The 16,910-nt window shown below is 38.5% G+C and overlaps 1 protein-coding gene across 1 annotated transcript in view; it reads right to left on the bottom strand.

The window, feature by feature from the left end:
• Window positions 1-16,910, bottom strand: part of CYFIP1 (cytoplasmic FMR1 interacting protein 1) — an 80,446-nt gene that overhangs the window by 31,158 nt on the left and 32,378 nt on the right. The window contains exons 15-22 of the mRNA XM_069769962.1: window positions 15,436-15,583; window positions 13,283-13,436; window positions 11,895-12,051; window positions 11,232-11,328; window positions 10,803-10,879; window positions 10,601-10,709; window positions 9,912-10,031; window positions 5,792-5,991 (exon numbers count right to left, since the gene is read on the bottom strand). Coding sequence (XP_069626063.1) covers window positions 5,792-5,991; window positions 9,912-10,031; window positions 10,601-10,709; window positions 10,803-10,879; window positions 11,232-11,328; window positions 11,895-12,051; window positions 13,283-13,436; window positions 15,436-15,583 — 1,062 coding nt within the window. The remainder of the gene's footprint in view (window positions 1-5,791; window positions 5,992-9,911; window positions 10,032-10,600; window positions 10,710-10,802; window positions 10,880-11,231; window positions 11,329-11,894; window positions 12,052-13,282; window positions 13,437-15,435; window positions 15,584-16,910) is intronic.

The raw sequence follows: 16,910 nt of genomic DNA, 5'->3' as shown, positions 1-16,910 counted from the left end.
GCACGAGTACTCCTGCGACCAAGCAGGACAGACCTACTCCCCTGATGTTGCCTGTTAACTGTGTAATGCACATTTTGCAGCACTACAGTTGTAGTGCAGAAAGAAGTTAATCAACATCTCCTACGTTCTGATTCTGCTTAACTTTAGTAAACTGAGCAAAATTATTGGTGCGTGTGTTTACAGGTTGGATGGCTACTTTATTTTTTAACTTGATAAAAAGGATTTCTTGTAAATGGTGCAAAGCTGTATATACACAGGGATGAGGAAAACCAGCTATTTAAGAAGTGTACATCAAATGTTTGTATCAGATCAGGCTGTTCTGAGTGATAGCTGAGTAAAATAAATGCATCTAGGAAAAGGTTTCAGGAAAGGAAGTTTGCAGTACATTATAATATCATAAGATACAACTGTATCTTGATCTTTTTTTCTTTAAAATAATGTTTGAATTTAATCAGCACACAAAATAAACAACTGAGTAATAATTTTTCCTAGAAAGAACATAGAATTTCTAATAGACCCATTTTCTACCTGAAAACAAAAACAGCCATGCTAATCAAAAATTGTTTCACCCAAACATGTATAAATTGCACTATGTTGCTTACAATTATTTCCACTGTGTTTTATTTCTGAGTAATGTGAATCATTCTTGTGAGAATCTGTAACTTCAGGACAAGGTTTTCTGTATTTTTTTAACCTGCTCAAAAATAGGTATACCCCCAGTTTCAGCTACTTGTTCATATGTATTTTAGCCCTGTCTTTCCAAAAGTACTTCTACTTGCTGAAGTCCAAAAAGTACTTGCATTTAGAGCTTTTGAAGTAAAAAGGATAATTTGTGTATTATTTTTTATACTCTCTCTCTCTATATATAATTTAAATTTCCTTACATTTACATTTCCTCAGTTTACAAGTTTGCCCCCTTCTCTCTCACTTACACAGCAACTGAAAACTTCCTCTTGAGATCACTTGAATCTATTCTCTGCACAGACACTTCATTAAAGAGTTTACCAGAGATGATGTAAACATTCGATGGAATTCAAAGTAATCTGCAACATATGAAAATCCCAGACATTACTCCATTCCCCCTTCTTTCTCTCCAAATCCTACTCCTTTTTAAACTGACATCAATTTTCAAGCCCTAAGAAAATCTCAAAAATGAAACAAATTAAAAGAGATACCACGTCGTCTGAGATAAGACTGGGTTTCAGTGTGCAGCCATATTGGGCAAGAGCTGGTTTGTTATCACTAAATTAAAATCCTCACGAGGAAAAGTGTGTTTCAGAATATAAGTGTGGGTGCATCCCATGACTTTGGAAGCTGTAACTATAATTCTTAGACTTTTCAAAAAGGTATTATGAATATATTTGAATTATAAAATCATTAGTGTCTGGGAGCCAATCAGAAAGACTGTAAGATTGAGAAGAAATAACAGCCTCAGAAATCAAATACTGGAGAAAGACTTCTGAGACACAGTCCCTAAGTTTCACTAGCTCTGTACAAGCACAAGTAACTCTTGTGTGTTCCCCAGTGCTCCTCTACATTCTTGGGGGTTTCTCCATCTCTAATGTTTTATAGTAGCAAAACAGTCTTAAAGCTTTCTTAAAGACTTGAAGCAAGCACTCATTTTATACTTTCTTGGGTGAAAGATGCTGAGAGAGGATGAAACAGGTTAAGAAAAGGAAGTAGGAGCAAGAGATACAGTCACTCGTTATCTCATGGAAGAGCTATGGCTAAGACTGAGGATGCAACAGGCTAAGGAGAGTGCATCATTCTAGGAGGTATGTGAATAATCCCAATATATCATTCAGATAAATATGTTTTCTCTCAAAACTAAGGACTACATAGAAACCTTTACAGTTCAGTGTCATCTGCCATTCTTCAAACTTTTTCAACATGTGTGTGTGTTTTCTTTTTGACATCCTGCCGGTTGGCCTCCTCCTGCTCCTCCTCCAAGGAACAGAAGCATCTCTTTGAAGGACTGAAGCTCTTTGAATATCAATGCTAAAGCTAGGCAAATTTTTACTTTCCCTCAGATACTGCTGGATGCAGGTTTTGGCATCCTCCAAGATAATCACTTCTTTTCAATTAGTGTTGATGATCTCATAGCAATTAATCCATTTTAATCAAAGCAGGGTGTAAGCAGTCCATGTCACCTAAGGAGATGAAAAAGCCTGCTGGCTTACCAAAGCTTGGCAACAGTGATTGCTAAAGGACAACATGAGCCCCAAAGTAAGTATTTTAGGGATCAAATCATTTTATATCGGTGTTTCTGTGAACCTACCAGGAAGGAGTTCATAGTGAGCACTTTAAAAACGAACCTAAATGATTCTATGATTCTAATTACCATAAACTATTTAAGAAAATAAGGAGAAATCTGAGAAAGACCACTTCAGTCAATGAACCTGCTGCTGCCTTGCTACTGCAGGCACCAGATCAATCTCATTCATAAACTTTCCGAGCTTCATCTCAGAACTAGTAAGACATCACAATCCTCCCTCCCTGCTCATACAGAAAGTGTCCCTCTGCACTTCCCTAATTGGTATGAACACTTTTAACTACCAGCCTTCTCAAATTAGTTTGTCCTGTCTACCAGACCTAAGGGTAGCCCTACACCTCCTCTCAGTGAATGCTAGATCTAACTGACCTTTCTTGAACAGGACACTTCTGGAACAGGAGTGTCAAGATAGAACAGGAGGCTATAAACTGAAGTGTGAGGAAACAGCAAACGAAATGGAGCATGAAAGAGTAACAGCTACCACTCCCTTGCTATCACCTTTCCTTTTGGCAGAAAGACTTTTTTTTTGGTTGGTTTTTTTTTTACGTGGGGGAAGGTAGTTGACTACAGTCACCCCTACTTTGCATGAGCCTATATCCCTGCACCATTTGGCTCTTTGTAGCAGAAAGTAGGTAGTTTTCACTGCCAGTGCTGCTTTTCAGGTTTGCTCCAGCAGTGTCTGAACAGTGACTATCCAAGTATATGCAAGACAAGAAGACACAGCTGCTCTCATGTGAAAACTAGGCTGAAAAGCAGTGCGAGAGACAGAGAGCTCACAACAGGAAGGGGGAGAGGCAGGCAGGCAGGCTGAAAAATAAAAAGCTGGTCTTTTTGTTCATTCTGTGACAAATCTGTATCCCCATAAGAAACATGTCATACTGCATTTGGAAGAGTGCTATACACATGAATTTTTAGCAGAGAATACAGATTTGGTGAATGTGTTGAGAGGAGATAGAGTCTGACTACTGTCTCCGGAAGCTTGTATCATTTGTGTCAAGAAACCACAGAAAATCCTCAATCCAAATGTCTAGGCTGCCTCACACTTGCTCCTCTGTTAGCCCTCAACACAAAACAAGCTATCATGGAAGGAAAGACCAACTTAGAATTAGTAAAGAAAATAAGGCAGAAAAAGGAATGCTACAGATAGTGGAAAAGGAATGAACAACAAATATCTGGAAGTTGTCCTTGTGTCATTTGAATCCTCTGGACAGCCCTAGTCCTACTAACTCCACAAAGATACAGGGAAATGAAAAAAAGTACAGACACAGGCATAAGCATGACAAAGATTCCTCGTGCAAAAAGACAGAGCTCTGGTTTGGAAAAACATGCAACTGAGGGCCAACATAAGAGAGCTCTTAAAAAAAATCCGAAGCAGCACAGAAAAGACAAGTCTGGAAAGACAAAGTCTGGACACTGCTGTGCAGCTGGACAGCACTAATGAGACTAAATTTCAGAAAACCAGCAACTGCAATTATTAAATTGCTAAATCTTTTAATAGCAGGCTCACTGTTTAATCTCAGTACATTATCAGATATAAAAAAAAACCCTCCCAAGGTCCAAATAATTAAACATGAAATGTGTTTCAACACTTCTGCATGAATAGCCTTAGCCTTTGAACCAAACCTGCAGGGTTTCTAAACACTTGAACTCTTTTACAGGTGTTTGAAATCATCAAGTTCAACCATTCTTGGGAAAAGAACTTCAAAAGGTACTGGATACAAGTTAATCTGACCAAAACACTAACTTTAAAAGAAGGACCTTTACACCTAGGCTGTGGTCAAATTAATAAAAGGCCAGCCACAGGTACTACACATTTCCTTCCTGGGAGCTCCACCTCCAACACCTCATCACCAAGTAACCTCTCTGCTTTTCATCATACTTATTTCTCTTTCTTCCAGCCCTTCATTGTTACTTTTCTTTCCTTGTTTACACGTAGCTTTCATGCAAGACGTTACTTATCAAGAACCAAGAATTAAACTAGCAGCTCTCACAGAGCTCCTCACTGTGTACTCCTGTATTTGGACACAATAACCTGTACAGTTGAATGCAGAGAGAGCTCATCAATTTAAAGTTCATGCTAACAGCAAGGCAGCAACAGACATAATGAACGTGCTTAAGAAGTATAAAAGGGCTAGAAACTCCCTGTTCCCTCTCCCAGCAAAAATATCAATGGGCACTATATAGCATGTGCAACACACATTAATTCTCTCCACATTGCTGTTTTTGACTGAAACCAAAGCAATTCTGTGATGAAATTAGGAAGTATGTGTACCATGTGTCCAAGATCTGGCTCCCTTTATCATCTCTTAAATTAATTATCCTGAATTAATTACCTGACAAGCTTGAGGATCAGCCTAACTCAATTCATGCGTACAGTTTTTAAACAGACAAGCAACAGTCCTACAGGATCCTGCTAGTGTCCTTTCGCATTCCACTCTCGCTTCCCAAGCACTGTGGTCTGCAGCATGGCAGTCCTTATAGCCAAGATGAACACAGACTGGATAGGAGCTATTGAATGTCTTTCATCAAAGCTGACAAGTAAAGGATCAGCATTTCATCAAGATTTTCTTTTAATATTATGCTTACATGATTCTTAACACATCACACTGAATATTCCAATATTGATCTCCAGATACATCAACTGCACAGCAGCTTCCTCGGAAATACATTCAACTCTGCTGTGCAAACAGATTAATGTAACAGAATTTTCTTGGCTAAAACTTAACCACAAAAAAACACTTTTTTTTTTTTTTTTTTCCCCCAGACAGAATCTTGGATCTAAAATGCAACATAACCATCATGGAACATGTCAGACAGGGAAAGCTCTCCAAGGAGACTGTGAAAGATGAGAACACACTTCCTCCTCTTCCTACAGCTCAATATTCAATATCACTTTACTGTCACTTCACCGTGCTTTAACCAAAACCCGAAAAAAGGCTAAAAGCAGCACAAACCCTAAAAAGAGCACGCAAGCAGGAAGTCCAGAAATGCAAAGTCCCAAGCACTGCGCCTTCCACACATTCAAACTTCAGATCCTACCTTCCTCTTTCTAATTCCATTACTCCCTCTCCTTAAAGGAAGCAACTGTAGTTGCAGTGAACACTGAACTCTTCCCTTCTCCAGGAAGCACTCCTTTTCTTCACATTAATGCAGCATCAGGAATATAATTTTATTTCCATTGTCTCACAGTTGAGGATCCTGTTTACCAAAATATCTTCCCAATAGGCACTTTGCAGTATTTTTGGATACACTTTATTTTGCAACATATCATAGCTAAGTCATTAAAATGTCAGAATTTGGATGCTGTAGTGACATTTGACTTCTATTGTGGACAAATAACAGGCTTTCATACATTTGACAGTACTTAGTAAAATGACTCATGCTGCTTCATTTCAAGTAAAGCATTAGAAGTGGAAAACACACTAAATGAATAGAGATGGACTTGTCAGCATTTGCTAGGAAAGAAGTTGCAGGAGGGTAGTAGAAGAACTGCTGCAAACAAAAGGCTGCCATGCTAACCTGTTAGTAGATCCATTGTAGCAGTAGTTTGGAAGGAAATCATAATTGAGTTCCCAAAAGACATGAAGAGTGATTCTTCCATAAGGGGCTGACACATTGTGATTGGCTTCTCTGAACATGGCATCAAAGCTGTCCAAGGTCATGTATCTACTCAGAAGCTTGTGAGTCATTTTGTTTATCTCTATCAAGCCATCCAGCTCCTACAAAAAACAAGAGGAAAGAAAGTGAGCAGTGCATTTAATAAAGTGGAGAATCTCAACAAAGTACCTAAATAACCTTGACCAAATAGAAGACTAGAAAGAAGTCAAAATGAAAAATTGACTCTCAGTGCTCTTGGGATTGTTTTGTAGCAATCTCCCATGAAAACCTTCTGAGACTTTAAAGGTATTCATTATAATCGGTCCACACTGCAGATGGGTCTTAAACACAGATCTATGCCAACTCTTCTTCCACTGAGCAGAAGTTGAAACTCCAGCATTTAAGCGGGCTCAGACATAGGCCAAGAAGCATCTTCTGCATTTCCTACTTTACAAGCTATCACAAAGTAATTTCTGCTCAGTAGGGCAACTGGTGAACTAGCTTTTGTAGTCATGCTGGTAGGGATAACATCACATTTACCATAACACTTTCTTGTGGTTTACTCCAGCTAAAAATGTAGTAAGATGAAATGAGAGACGAGACCAGACATTTACAAATGTTGTGAAAGTATCCATAAAAATCACTAGCTGCAGACTACACAACTATACATGAGCACTGCCTTTTGTAATGTTTCTCCTCTTGACAAGAAATTCCTAGTATGGTTTCTGGCACTTTCAATTCAATACAATAAAATACAATAAAATAAAATAAATCCATCCCTGACATAAGACACTGAAAACACCAAACACAAAGAGCACAACCTCTCACTCCAAAAAAACCCAAGCACTGCTTTTAAAGATTGTTGTGCAACGTCCAGTGGCTTTGTTTAGCTGTGCATCAAACTACTGGTCGCCTTCCCCATACAGTGCTGTCAGATTTAACTGCTCCATATTTCAAAGGATTGTCAAACCTGTGAGCGACATTTACTTTAAGGAAAAAGAACCACTATGATTGTTACTACAGTATCGAGTCCAATCTGAGGGGAAAAAATAGCTCAGTCTTTTAACCACCTTCATTTAATTTATTTAGCTTGAAAAACAGCAGAAGTTACTGATTAGTTAAGCTATTAGTATCAGTTTCTCACGGAAGAAACCAAGCAGTTTTCAGCAGAAATTATTTTGCATAAAACAAACAAAAAAAAGCATAAAAAAAGAGGGAGCATTGTGGAGGGATACCACCTTAGCCCTGCCACTTTCTAACTCAAGAAAGAGTGAGAACCTGTGACCTAAGAAACACATCATCAATGGTTTCTGTTCACCTAGCCACTAAGAAAAACCTGCACATAACAAAGAAAAACTACATTTCAATAATTCAAAGGTTATAACAACAAGTACTGAAAAGTCAAGAGGGTCTATGGCCTCAGTATTTGATTTAAATTAAATCAAAGTAGTTATCTGCATGACAAAATCTCACTGGTAAAAAAACTTATTATGGAAAGACCAATGGTAAACTTGCTTGCATAACTTTTAATTTATTTTTCATTCCAGCAGAACTGAATGTGTCTGACATTTTTCTTGTTGACTGCATATTTACATGTCTAATTCATGCCGTCTGGAAATAAAATTTGTTTTTTAGCATTTTAATCAGGAAACTAACTCAAAAGACACCTCAATATTGTACAGATGCTCTTCTTCCACAGGCACAAGTCAGATCTTGTTCCTCCACAAAAAAAAATTTTGTCATGCTACAAAACCAAGCTGCCTGGGCAAATAAACTCATTTTGATTCTCCAGGCACAAGGCTGGAGGTCTGCAATTTATCTATAAGCATGGACAGAAGTGGGCTTTTATAAAAATTTAAATCACAAGAATGCTCATTTTCCTTGTTTCCTCATGGCTCCTAGCATATGCCTTCTCTACAGGTGATGTTTACACCTTACTCCCAAAGGCCTTGGTTGCAGCAGGTTTATTTTTTTTCCGGGCAAGGAAAGAACAAGAGTCTCAGAATCAGCAGGACTGGGACTTGCACAGTCCCATGTATGGCAGCATGGTCCAGAGTACTGCGTCAGGTCAGGCCAAAGCACTGTTTGAACAGAGATGCAGGTTAAGGCGTGGGGAGAAAAAAATCATAGCACATCAGAATTAATAAAGTCCACAATATACCACAAGGGCAACAGAGGATTTGCCAGTATAATTTATGATGTAGCTGGAGGTGACTAGAAGAATGCCTTTTGCAAGACTAAGCTGCCTCTCTGGTAAGAGGTTTTGCCAAACTAGACTTAGTAAACCAGACAAACTTCAACCACAGTATTATGTGATTTCACACTTAGAGAAAAATTAAAACAAAACATCAGAGGGAAAAGTTTTGTTATTTTTCCAGTAAGACTGCTTAAATTATTCCTATTTATATATATTTAACTACAGTTAAGGATAAAACAAGTTTGCCTGTTAGTCACTCAGCCTCTTCTCCTTTCAGGAGTGACTGTACAGCTATTTGCTGAGAGAATACTATAGAGGACATCCAGCAAAGCTGGAGAAAACTTTTTGGCTTCTGCCATTAAAAACAAATACAGATTTATAAGGGGGGGAAGGCTAGATGTCTATCATTATCAATGCAAATAAAAGAAATAAAAATTAACTTAAAATAAATTAAATTAAAACAAAACGAGCATCTAGACCCTGTGGTTGTGCATTTGTTCCCCCTCTCCAGGCTGAATTATGAACTGGGGAAGTCTCCCTAGGCCTTAGCATAAGTGTAATGAGTTGGGCAGTTAAGTGACCCTTGACTGTGGCGGGAACTCTGACGCAGCTAAAACGGGAGATACGCTGTGCGTCTCGAGGACTCTGCTGCCCGGCAGAGGCGGGGGACAGGAGCAGAGATAGTCAGTTCTCATAACAACCTGCAGCCAGTTCTTTCTCATAACAACCTTGAGACATTACAATCCTCCCCTGACAATCTTGGAGCATCCCGTATCTCTGTTTTACGTTATTCTCAGACAGCCTCGGAGCTTTCCTTATCTGCACGTGAAACGGTACCAGCATAGCTGGGATTCCAGCAACTTGTTGATGACAAACGTCAATCATCTCCCATACCTATAAACAGCGGTACTAAGTGAGGCCCTTTGAGCTCTCCTGGACTGCAGCGGGCTGCGACTAGCATCTCCCTCCGAGCGGGACACCTCTCAGAGCTCGCAAACTTTCCTGTTTGCAAAAATCAGAGGTCTGTCGCCAAAAGCCAACACGACCTGGGCTGATACTCTCCGCTCCTCGAGGCTCAACCCTTCACCCATTGAGATAAATGCCGAAGCATTCAACATGAATATTTTCACAGACCTCGAGGGGAATTTTTAACAGGTATACCTCTTTTACTCTATTTTACTCTCTTATACGCGTATCTCTTAGTGTCTTCATGCATGCGCATGTACTAACCTGAATAGTTGATAGTAAGTATATTATAGGAAGTATAAGTTATTACTTTCAAATTTATACCTCAATTACTATTGTGAATTTCATTCAACTGTGAATGAATTTTAGGCTGCTATTACACTCATAATCCCTTTAGATATAAACAGTTGACCAAGTCTGGGACCCAGAGTCAATCTAGCTGCACCTAGACTCCGACAGGAGTTTAGAAAGCAAGGGAGTGTTTTCTGAACCTCGTGACTCAACGGGAGGGTCTCCCCTACTTTTCCACATTCCTGATCTTTGCACAAATCACAAGAAATTAATTCTAACTTGATTTTTCTTTGTAGTATTTCTTTTTACCCTATTAAGTTTTCAGTCTCTATATACAAGTTTAGTCTGATTCTAACTTAATTTTCCTGAGTGCATTTCATCCATGTACTAAGTAATAGAGTGAACCTGGCCATCGAATTCTGTGAAGTTGCACTTTTATATAAATTTCTATTAAATAATTTTTCTATTGCTAATACAATTGGAGGTGATTCTTTAAGTGATCTGAACCCCTCTTCTCTCTCATTCCCCCCCGTGATGGACCCCAGCTGCTGTGTTAGTGTTCTGGCAAAACTGCAACACAACACTCACCACAATGGAAGTCAAATCCTCACTTTCAAATCGACCAATTGCCAGTTCCATTGACCTGTACATGGCTGCTGAAATTCGCTGAGTGATCAGTCGGTTCAGGTCTATTGACCTACCAAGAAGCTAAAGAAAAAATGCTCTAAGTTTTGAACTGAAAGTCAAATTATGAGACAAGCTGTACAAGGACTATAAGACTCCACTGATTAAGAGACTTTCATGTGGTAAACTTGTATTCCAAACACACAGAAGCAAAGCAAATGGACAAAATTTAGAAATTCAGGAAAAAATGAGGTATTACAATTTACATCCCAATTCTCAAAAAAGAAGTAAAATCACATGTTGCATTTACATCTAAGTATTTATATCAGCATTTTATGCTTCCATGACATTGTGCCAACAACATACTGAAAACTGGTGAAAGACATTACTAGGAAGACAACGCTACCACATGCGACATTCCTATTTGGCTTGTGTTTGCTTAACTGCACCAGACATTTGCATTTAAACAGGATCTTTTAAGTTCTTTTCTCAATTTACTCCTTCATATGACAAAAAAGGTGATCTCAAATGTCAGTTATGCCACTTAGATGACAGAGCATAAAGCACGGGAAGAGTTTTATATACCTACATAAATCAACACCATTGGAAAATTGCCAAGCAACTGGAATACAACAGAGTATGAGTTAACTTACTTGGACATGTCTCTGTTTCAGCAGTGTCTCATAGCGGTTGGACTGTAGCAACTGAATGGTTGCTCCCTGATTCTTGCATTCTGAACGTAATCGTTTTTCCAGAAGCAGGCTATTAAGAAAGGAAGAAAACGCTTAAAGTCTATTAGACAGCAAAGCAGAGCAGAAATGCATGGATAAAAGTTCTAACTACCAGAATAGCTACCTGCCAGCCATTGCCTTGTAATACGCAAATATTTGGTCTGCCAGCTTGTAGACAAATTGGTCAAAACATAGGTTTACCTTGGGGAGAAAAAAAATTTGTGCATTTAGAGATACTTAAAATTTAAAGAGGGGAGATTATCCAAGACCTCCCACTGTTTATCAAACATAATTAAGAAAGTTAATGCATCCAAATTTTCCAGTACAAGAGAAGATGACATTCAGTTTTCAGCATTAATGTGAGGCAATTTGCACAGGCCTAAAGGCTTCCTCACAACATATTACCCAAACAGTTACCCATCTTCTGGTCTTTCTTCTCAGCTTGTTTATTATCTCCAACTGTTCTGAATCTCTTATAATAGGTCTTGGCCTTTAGCATCATTTTCACATTCAGGTACAGACTGTTTTTCTCCAGTAGATAAAGTTGCTTTACCTCTGCCTCAATCTCATCATAGAGGAACTGCTTCTTAAATTTAGTAAGTGCATAATGAGCACTGTCATTATAAAGGTCCAAAGAATAAAGAACATACCTGAATGAAAAAGAATAAAAAGAGTTACATGTTTATAGAAATTATGATTCTTTAGGATGGTGCAGTCAAGATGTTGAAAGCCAGTCAATATTGTAACCTACGCGTGGTTCATGCAAACAGGATAATTTTTTTTGTTTTAATTTTTATATAAAGTATCACAATTTCTCCTTTAAGAAAGTCTTTTGTTCGTTCAAGAAATTGTACAGATAAGCTTGCAGTCTGAAACTTGTTTTCTAGATGTAGCTTATCAAAATGGAACTATGCTTTTACCTCTATGCATTATATTTGACATCTTTGAGGAGTGAGTAAGGAGAACTCACTCAGGGAACAACAAATTTGGCTGGTGCAATGATACTTATATGAAAGGTTTGGTATTTCAATTATTCACTTCAAAAAGAAAACTTTGAGAATCTGGAAATTGACAAATATAAGAGGAAAATTTTATAAAGGTTTAGAATACCTTCTCAGTGACTGCTTGTTAAAACCAATAAAAGCAGTAACATTATAATAAGGAATGGCAATCATTAAGAATAATCATTCAGTGGAAGAGCACAAGTAGGTCTTACTCCATCATTGATGCCTCTTTGGTCTCCAGAATATGGTCTGTCAGAATCCAAGGCATGGACATCTCAATGGGAAACTGGATTCTTCTGCCCATGGTCAGCTCTAAGAAGAATTCCCTGAACCACAGCTGGGACAGATCACAGCATTGCTGCAGGGTTTCTTTCAGAATAAATAAGGAAGAATTACACTTCTTATAGAAATACATCAGGAACAATATAACTGTGATTCTGATGATGCAATGTGAAACAAAAAAAGCAGCCATGAGTCACTAGAGCTATATCTAGGCCAAATATGTAAATCAAATTCAAAATGTAAAGCCCGTGACTTTTTCAGAGTTTTGAACTCCACATTTGCCCGCAAAGTAGTGCCTTATTACACAAAAAAGCATGGAAGTGGACCAGACTACCAGTTAAACAGAAAAACTATGTACACCAGTGAAGGGGGATTTCTAGTTTAACTTCTCAGGTTGAGGGCTGAGAAAGCTGTATACTGAACTTGGGAAGCAGCAGGTGAGGGAGACAAAATTGTACCGGATCCACCAGTACCATCTCTCCCTCTGGAGGACTGAATTGCTCCACACGTTCCTGTTGATTAGATGTGCAGGAAATGACAGACAAACACATGAAGGAGGGATTAAAACAAAAAGTTTCTAAGGCTGCTGTCAAGGGCACAGAGGTGTGCTTCCCACCTCTCCAGAAAACACTTGGCACGAGCCTTCTTTTGCAGAAGGCTTGAGAACCAAAACAGGAATGAACTTTTTACATAAAGACATTCTGAAGACCTTTTGAAGTGCTGTTCCCCAGTAGCGTAATGACTGACATTAACAGGCTCCCCCTTCTCTGAGGGTAAAGGAGTCCAGTAGCAAAACAAAAATGAAAGACACACAGCATGGTGATGACAAAGACTAGATACATTCAATGTCAGTAGGTGAATTCTTTAGGACAGCATGTTTCCGATTACAATTAACTGAATAGTAAGAGTAGTGAAATGACATCAAATTTACCACAACAGAGAATTTTTTTCCTCTGTACTTAAAACAAAACCAAAAAAAAAATTCCCCAAAACCAAACCACAAAAACTACTTCCTTTTTAAAATTTCAGTGTGTATAGGCTTATCTGTCCCTTGTTTATATAAATACGTACATTAAAAAAAATAGAAAAGGGAGGTAACAATATGAAATTTGACGCATTATAAACAAATGTATAACAAGTCAAAATAAAAATCCCACCACAATACTGAATATCACATCTCAGAAAAAGTTTGGACAGACCAAGGTTTTTGATAAATAAACCAAAGGTAAGTTGACTTAGGCAATCGGAAACATTTTCCAGGTCGTGTTAGAGGTGTTAGGACATGCTAAGCTGGACACTGATCATCTACATATCTTACCACTGAAATTTATCAAATGAGTGTAGAAGAAAGACTCGCGATGGAATTTTTCTATGTCCAATATGGTGGGCCCCTCAAGGCTACTTCTCAAGGTTTTCTTGGAACCACTTTTGTCAGCAATGAGGGACTCTAACATAGTTCTCACCATGTAAAGCTGTATCATTAAAGGAAACAATTGTGGTGGAAAGGGGGGGAAAAAAGGAAAATACACATGGTACATTAGTTGAGCAACACTGAGAATTACTATCAGTAAGCGACTGCTCCACTTCAAATTGAAAACTGGCACTGTGTGGATAAAAGCCTTTCAGGCGAGAGGAACAGATGCAACGCTAGCCTACGCACCAGCACAAATGCCTACCCATGCCAAGGGGACCTCCACTGACACTTAGCAGCAGACCATTTGCAGTGGAACAGTTCACATCACCACAAAAAGTAAAAGTAATAAGTAATGTCTTACCACCAAAGTTTAAAAGAGGCGGATAGATGTAGGACTGCCTCAGAAACTTGTGTGTCACATGCAAAAGCTTTTCCAGTCCCAGAGACTTGAGCTGCTTCAACAGCTCAGCAGAGTTTAAGGACTCTGTCATAGTGCGAACCATGTAGAGCTAAAAACCAACAGACAGGGGCAGGCAGGGGAGAGAGAATCCGTTAATAAAAACACATGGGTAAATAAGGAAGGGGAAACAGAAGCAGAGAAAATGCGTTAGTTTGTTAGAAATGAAAAGCAGCACAGTAAGCATGCAGAGGAGGACATACAGAAAGGTTTCTTCGTTCAGAATAATCACTGCAATCCGGTACTCCCTCAAGTGAAGGGAAAAGTTCCCATTCATTTCAGAGGATGCTCAGAGAGCCATTAGCTTCTCAAATGATTTTGCAAAGATTTCCAAGTATTACCAATTCATACACAGCCATTTTAGAACTGCATGAAACTGAGAAAAACCCATCTAAAATCAATGTATTTGACCTCCCTTCCTCCTGTCAGCCGAGACAGACAAATGTGCCAGCCCAAGAACAGAAAAAGCAGACAGAACTGTGTACTCTAAACAGCCTGTTGCAGCCAGTGAAACAAAGCCCTTAAACATACCAAGCACAGGAGAAGCACACTGGTGGTGATATTTAATTTTTTTTTCCTCCCAGAAAATTAGAAATCAAAACTTTTTTTTTTCCAATTCCCAAACCAAAATCTTCATTAAACCCATCTTACCACAATTTAAGCAACTTTTTATTACCCAAGATTATTATCCATACATGCTTTCTTCCCCACAGATTTTAGGTATTAAAAGAATGTCTTTACAAACCACAGTTGCCTTCAGTTTTTCAAAGTGCTCAGTACCTCATTTTCTCAGATGAGTTATGAATACCAGACCATACACCCTCCAAACAAACCCACAAAGAAAATAAAAAAGAGAATTATATGGAGGTAACTAGAACGAGCATCTAGGCATGGGATTTCGAGCATCTAGGCATGGGATTTCAATGACTACCACAGAAAACACACTTGAAATACCTCTTGTTTGAATGGCAGCAGCAGATTAGATAGATTTTAGGGAGCAGTTTTATTATTCATTACTGAATAGTAAGAGGGATCTTGTCAGAAGTCAAATACTCTCCCACATTTTACAAGCAAACATTTATATTTTAAACATATTTTAAAACTACATAGACAACTATTGAATAATGGAATTAAAAAAAAAATAAATCCACCAGCTATACCAGAGATGGGAGTCAGTCAAGAAACAATTCAAATAGTTCAAAATTATTATTTAAAAAACATTAAGAGCCCAGTAAGAATATATTTCTTCCCAGCAAGTCAAATTAAAGAGATGGGAATCAGTCAAGAAACAATTCAAATAGTTCAAAATTATTATTTAAAAAACATTAAGAGCCCAGTAAGAATATATTTCTTCCCAGCAAGTCAAATTAAAGAGACTGAATGCTTGGAAATATTACGTGTCAGAGTAGAAAGTGACAGCAACCCAGACAGAGGATTTTGGTTAAGTATATATAATTTTGTAAATATAAATCTAATCAGAGTAGATTTTTCACATTAAAAAAAACCCCAAACCTGCAATTTTTAAATAGTTCAGGCTAGAGAGAAAACATTTCATGCAATAATTGTTGGCAGATATCACAACCACCAGACAGGAAAATACCTGAGTACTGGAGGGTCCCACTGCACGCCTTGGGACTTTGATGTCAAAACCACTTTTAGGGTCCTTCTCTCCCCTTAGAGCTGGGTCATTGAACGGTTCATGACCCGCTTCCCAGTCACAGACTGTCTTTCTGATAGCCTGCAAAACACTGAACACAATTCACAATACTTCAGACTGGTACGCATCCAAGTGCACCGATGAGAACATTTTACTTTTTTTAAGCACTTTTCCACAAGCATGGAAACTTTGCAACAGCATTCAGGAGCTCAGGGTAACTCAGAGCAACCGCAAACGATTTCACCAACAACTTCAAGAATGCCACATCCACAAAACAATCGCTCCATGCTGTTTATCAAAAAGGATAGTCCAGAGCCCTTCTCTGTCAGAAGAAAGCTGACCTCTGAAACTGGTACACCAGAGACAAAATTCAGTTGTCAAGAATTCACCTCTGGGATCCTTAGCAAGCACATCAAGCTATTTTGTTCTCCAAAACCACAAAAAGCAGATTATTCAATCAAAGCAAAGCAGATTAACCAAACTAAAGAGAGACAATTCTGGCTTGAAATGAAAAGAAGCAGCAGAATTCCTGTTTCCAGCAGAACTCCAGAATTCAGCTGGAATTTATACAAACAGCTTCATATTTCCAACTCCAAATACTGAACTGGACTTCAGATACTTGTCAGAAACACAGGCAGCCATATCCTATGGCTTGCTGAATGATCAAGCAAATGCCTCCTCCCAAATCTGAGCAGGTGTGAAAGTAATACTTCTCTATTTCATGGAAGTCCCTGGGACAAAAAGACTCTCCCTGCAAATTTGATAATTTGAAGTAGTTTGGGGTTTTTTAGCTTATGATGGTACTTTTGTGGCAGGCAGACCATTTAGCAATAGCCTAATTAACCAAACATTTTCACCTCTAGAGCTTTGCAATGAAATGTGGGAGTAAACAAATGGAAAACGAGTCAAGATTAAAAGCAAACAATTAGGGACAAAAAAATAACATCAGGCAATGCCACCAATCAGTGCGGGCAGATGGAGCACTTGGAAGAGAAGTGTAAGGCTAATAAGCCAAAAGAAGCAGAAGCTGAGAAGGAAGGCAGGATGCTAAGAAGGCAGAGATTAAGACTATGGGGTGGGATGTAGATATGAGACACAAGCAGAGGAAACACTGGAATCATAAGGAAGGTGGACAGTAACATCTTTCCTCAAAATAAAAATACCAGTCTTGCCTGAAATATTACAGTACTTACCTTTCCCTAAAATAAAAATAAACTACAGGGGACAAAAGACTTCCTCAAGGCAGCCTGGACTCTTACCACAGCCATGTTGACAGCCATCCATTTTTTACTTCAGACTTCTTCAACTTCCAATACATATTCAACCAAGCTAACTTTGAATACCAGACAGGCTAGTAGGGGAGTACAGACTTAAAGAGGCAAAATTTAAAAGCTGTGCAATTCTGCAACAAATTTAGT

The sequence above is a fragment of the Haliaeetus albicilla genome, chromosome 25, assembly GCF_947461875.1.
Source record: "Haliaeetus albicilla chromosome 25, bHalAlb1.1, whole genome shotgun sequence".
Lineage (NCBI taxonomy): Eukaryota > Metazoa > Chordata > Aves > Accipitriformes > Accipitridae > Haliaeetus > Haliaeetus albicilla.
This window is presented reverse-complemented; position numbering and strand designations above follow the sequence as displayed.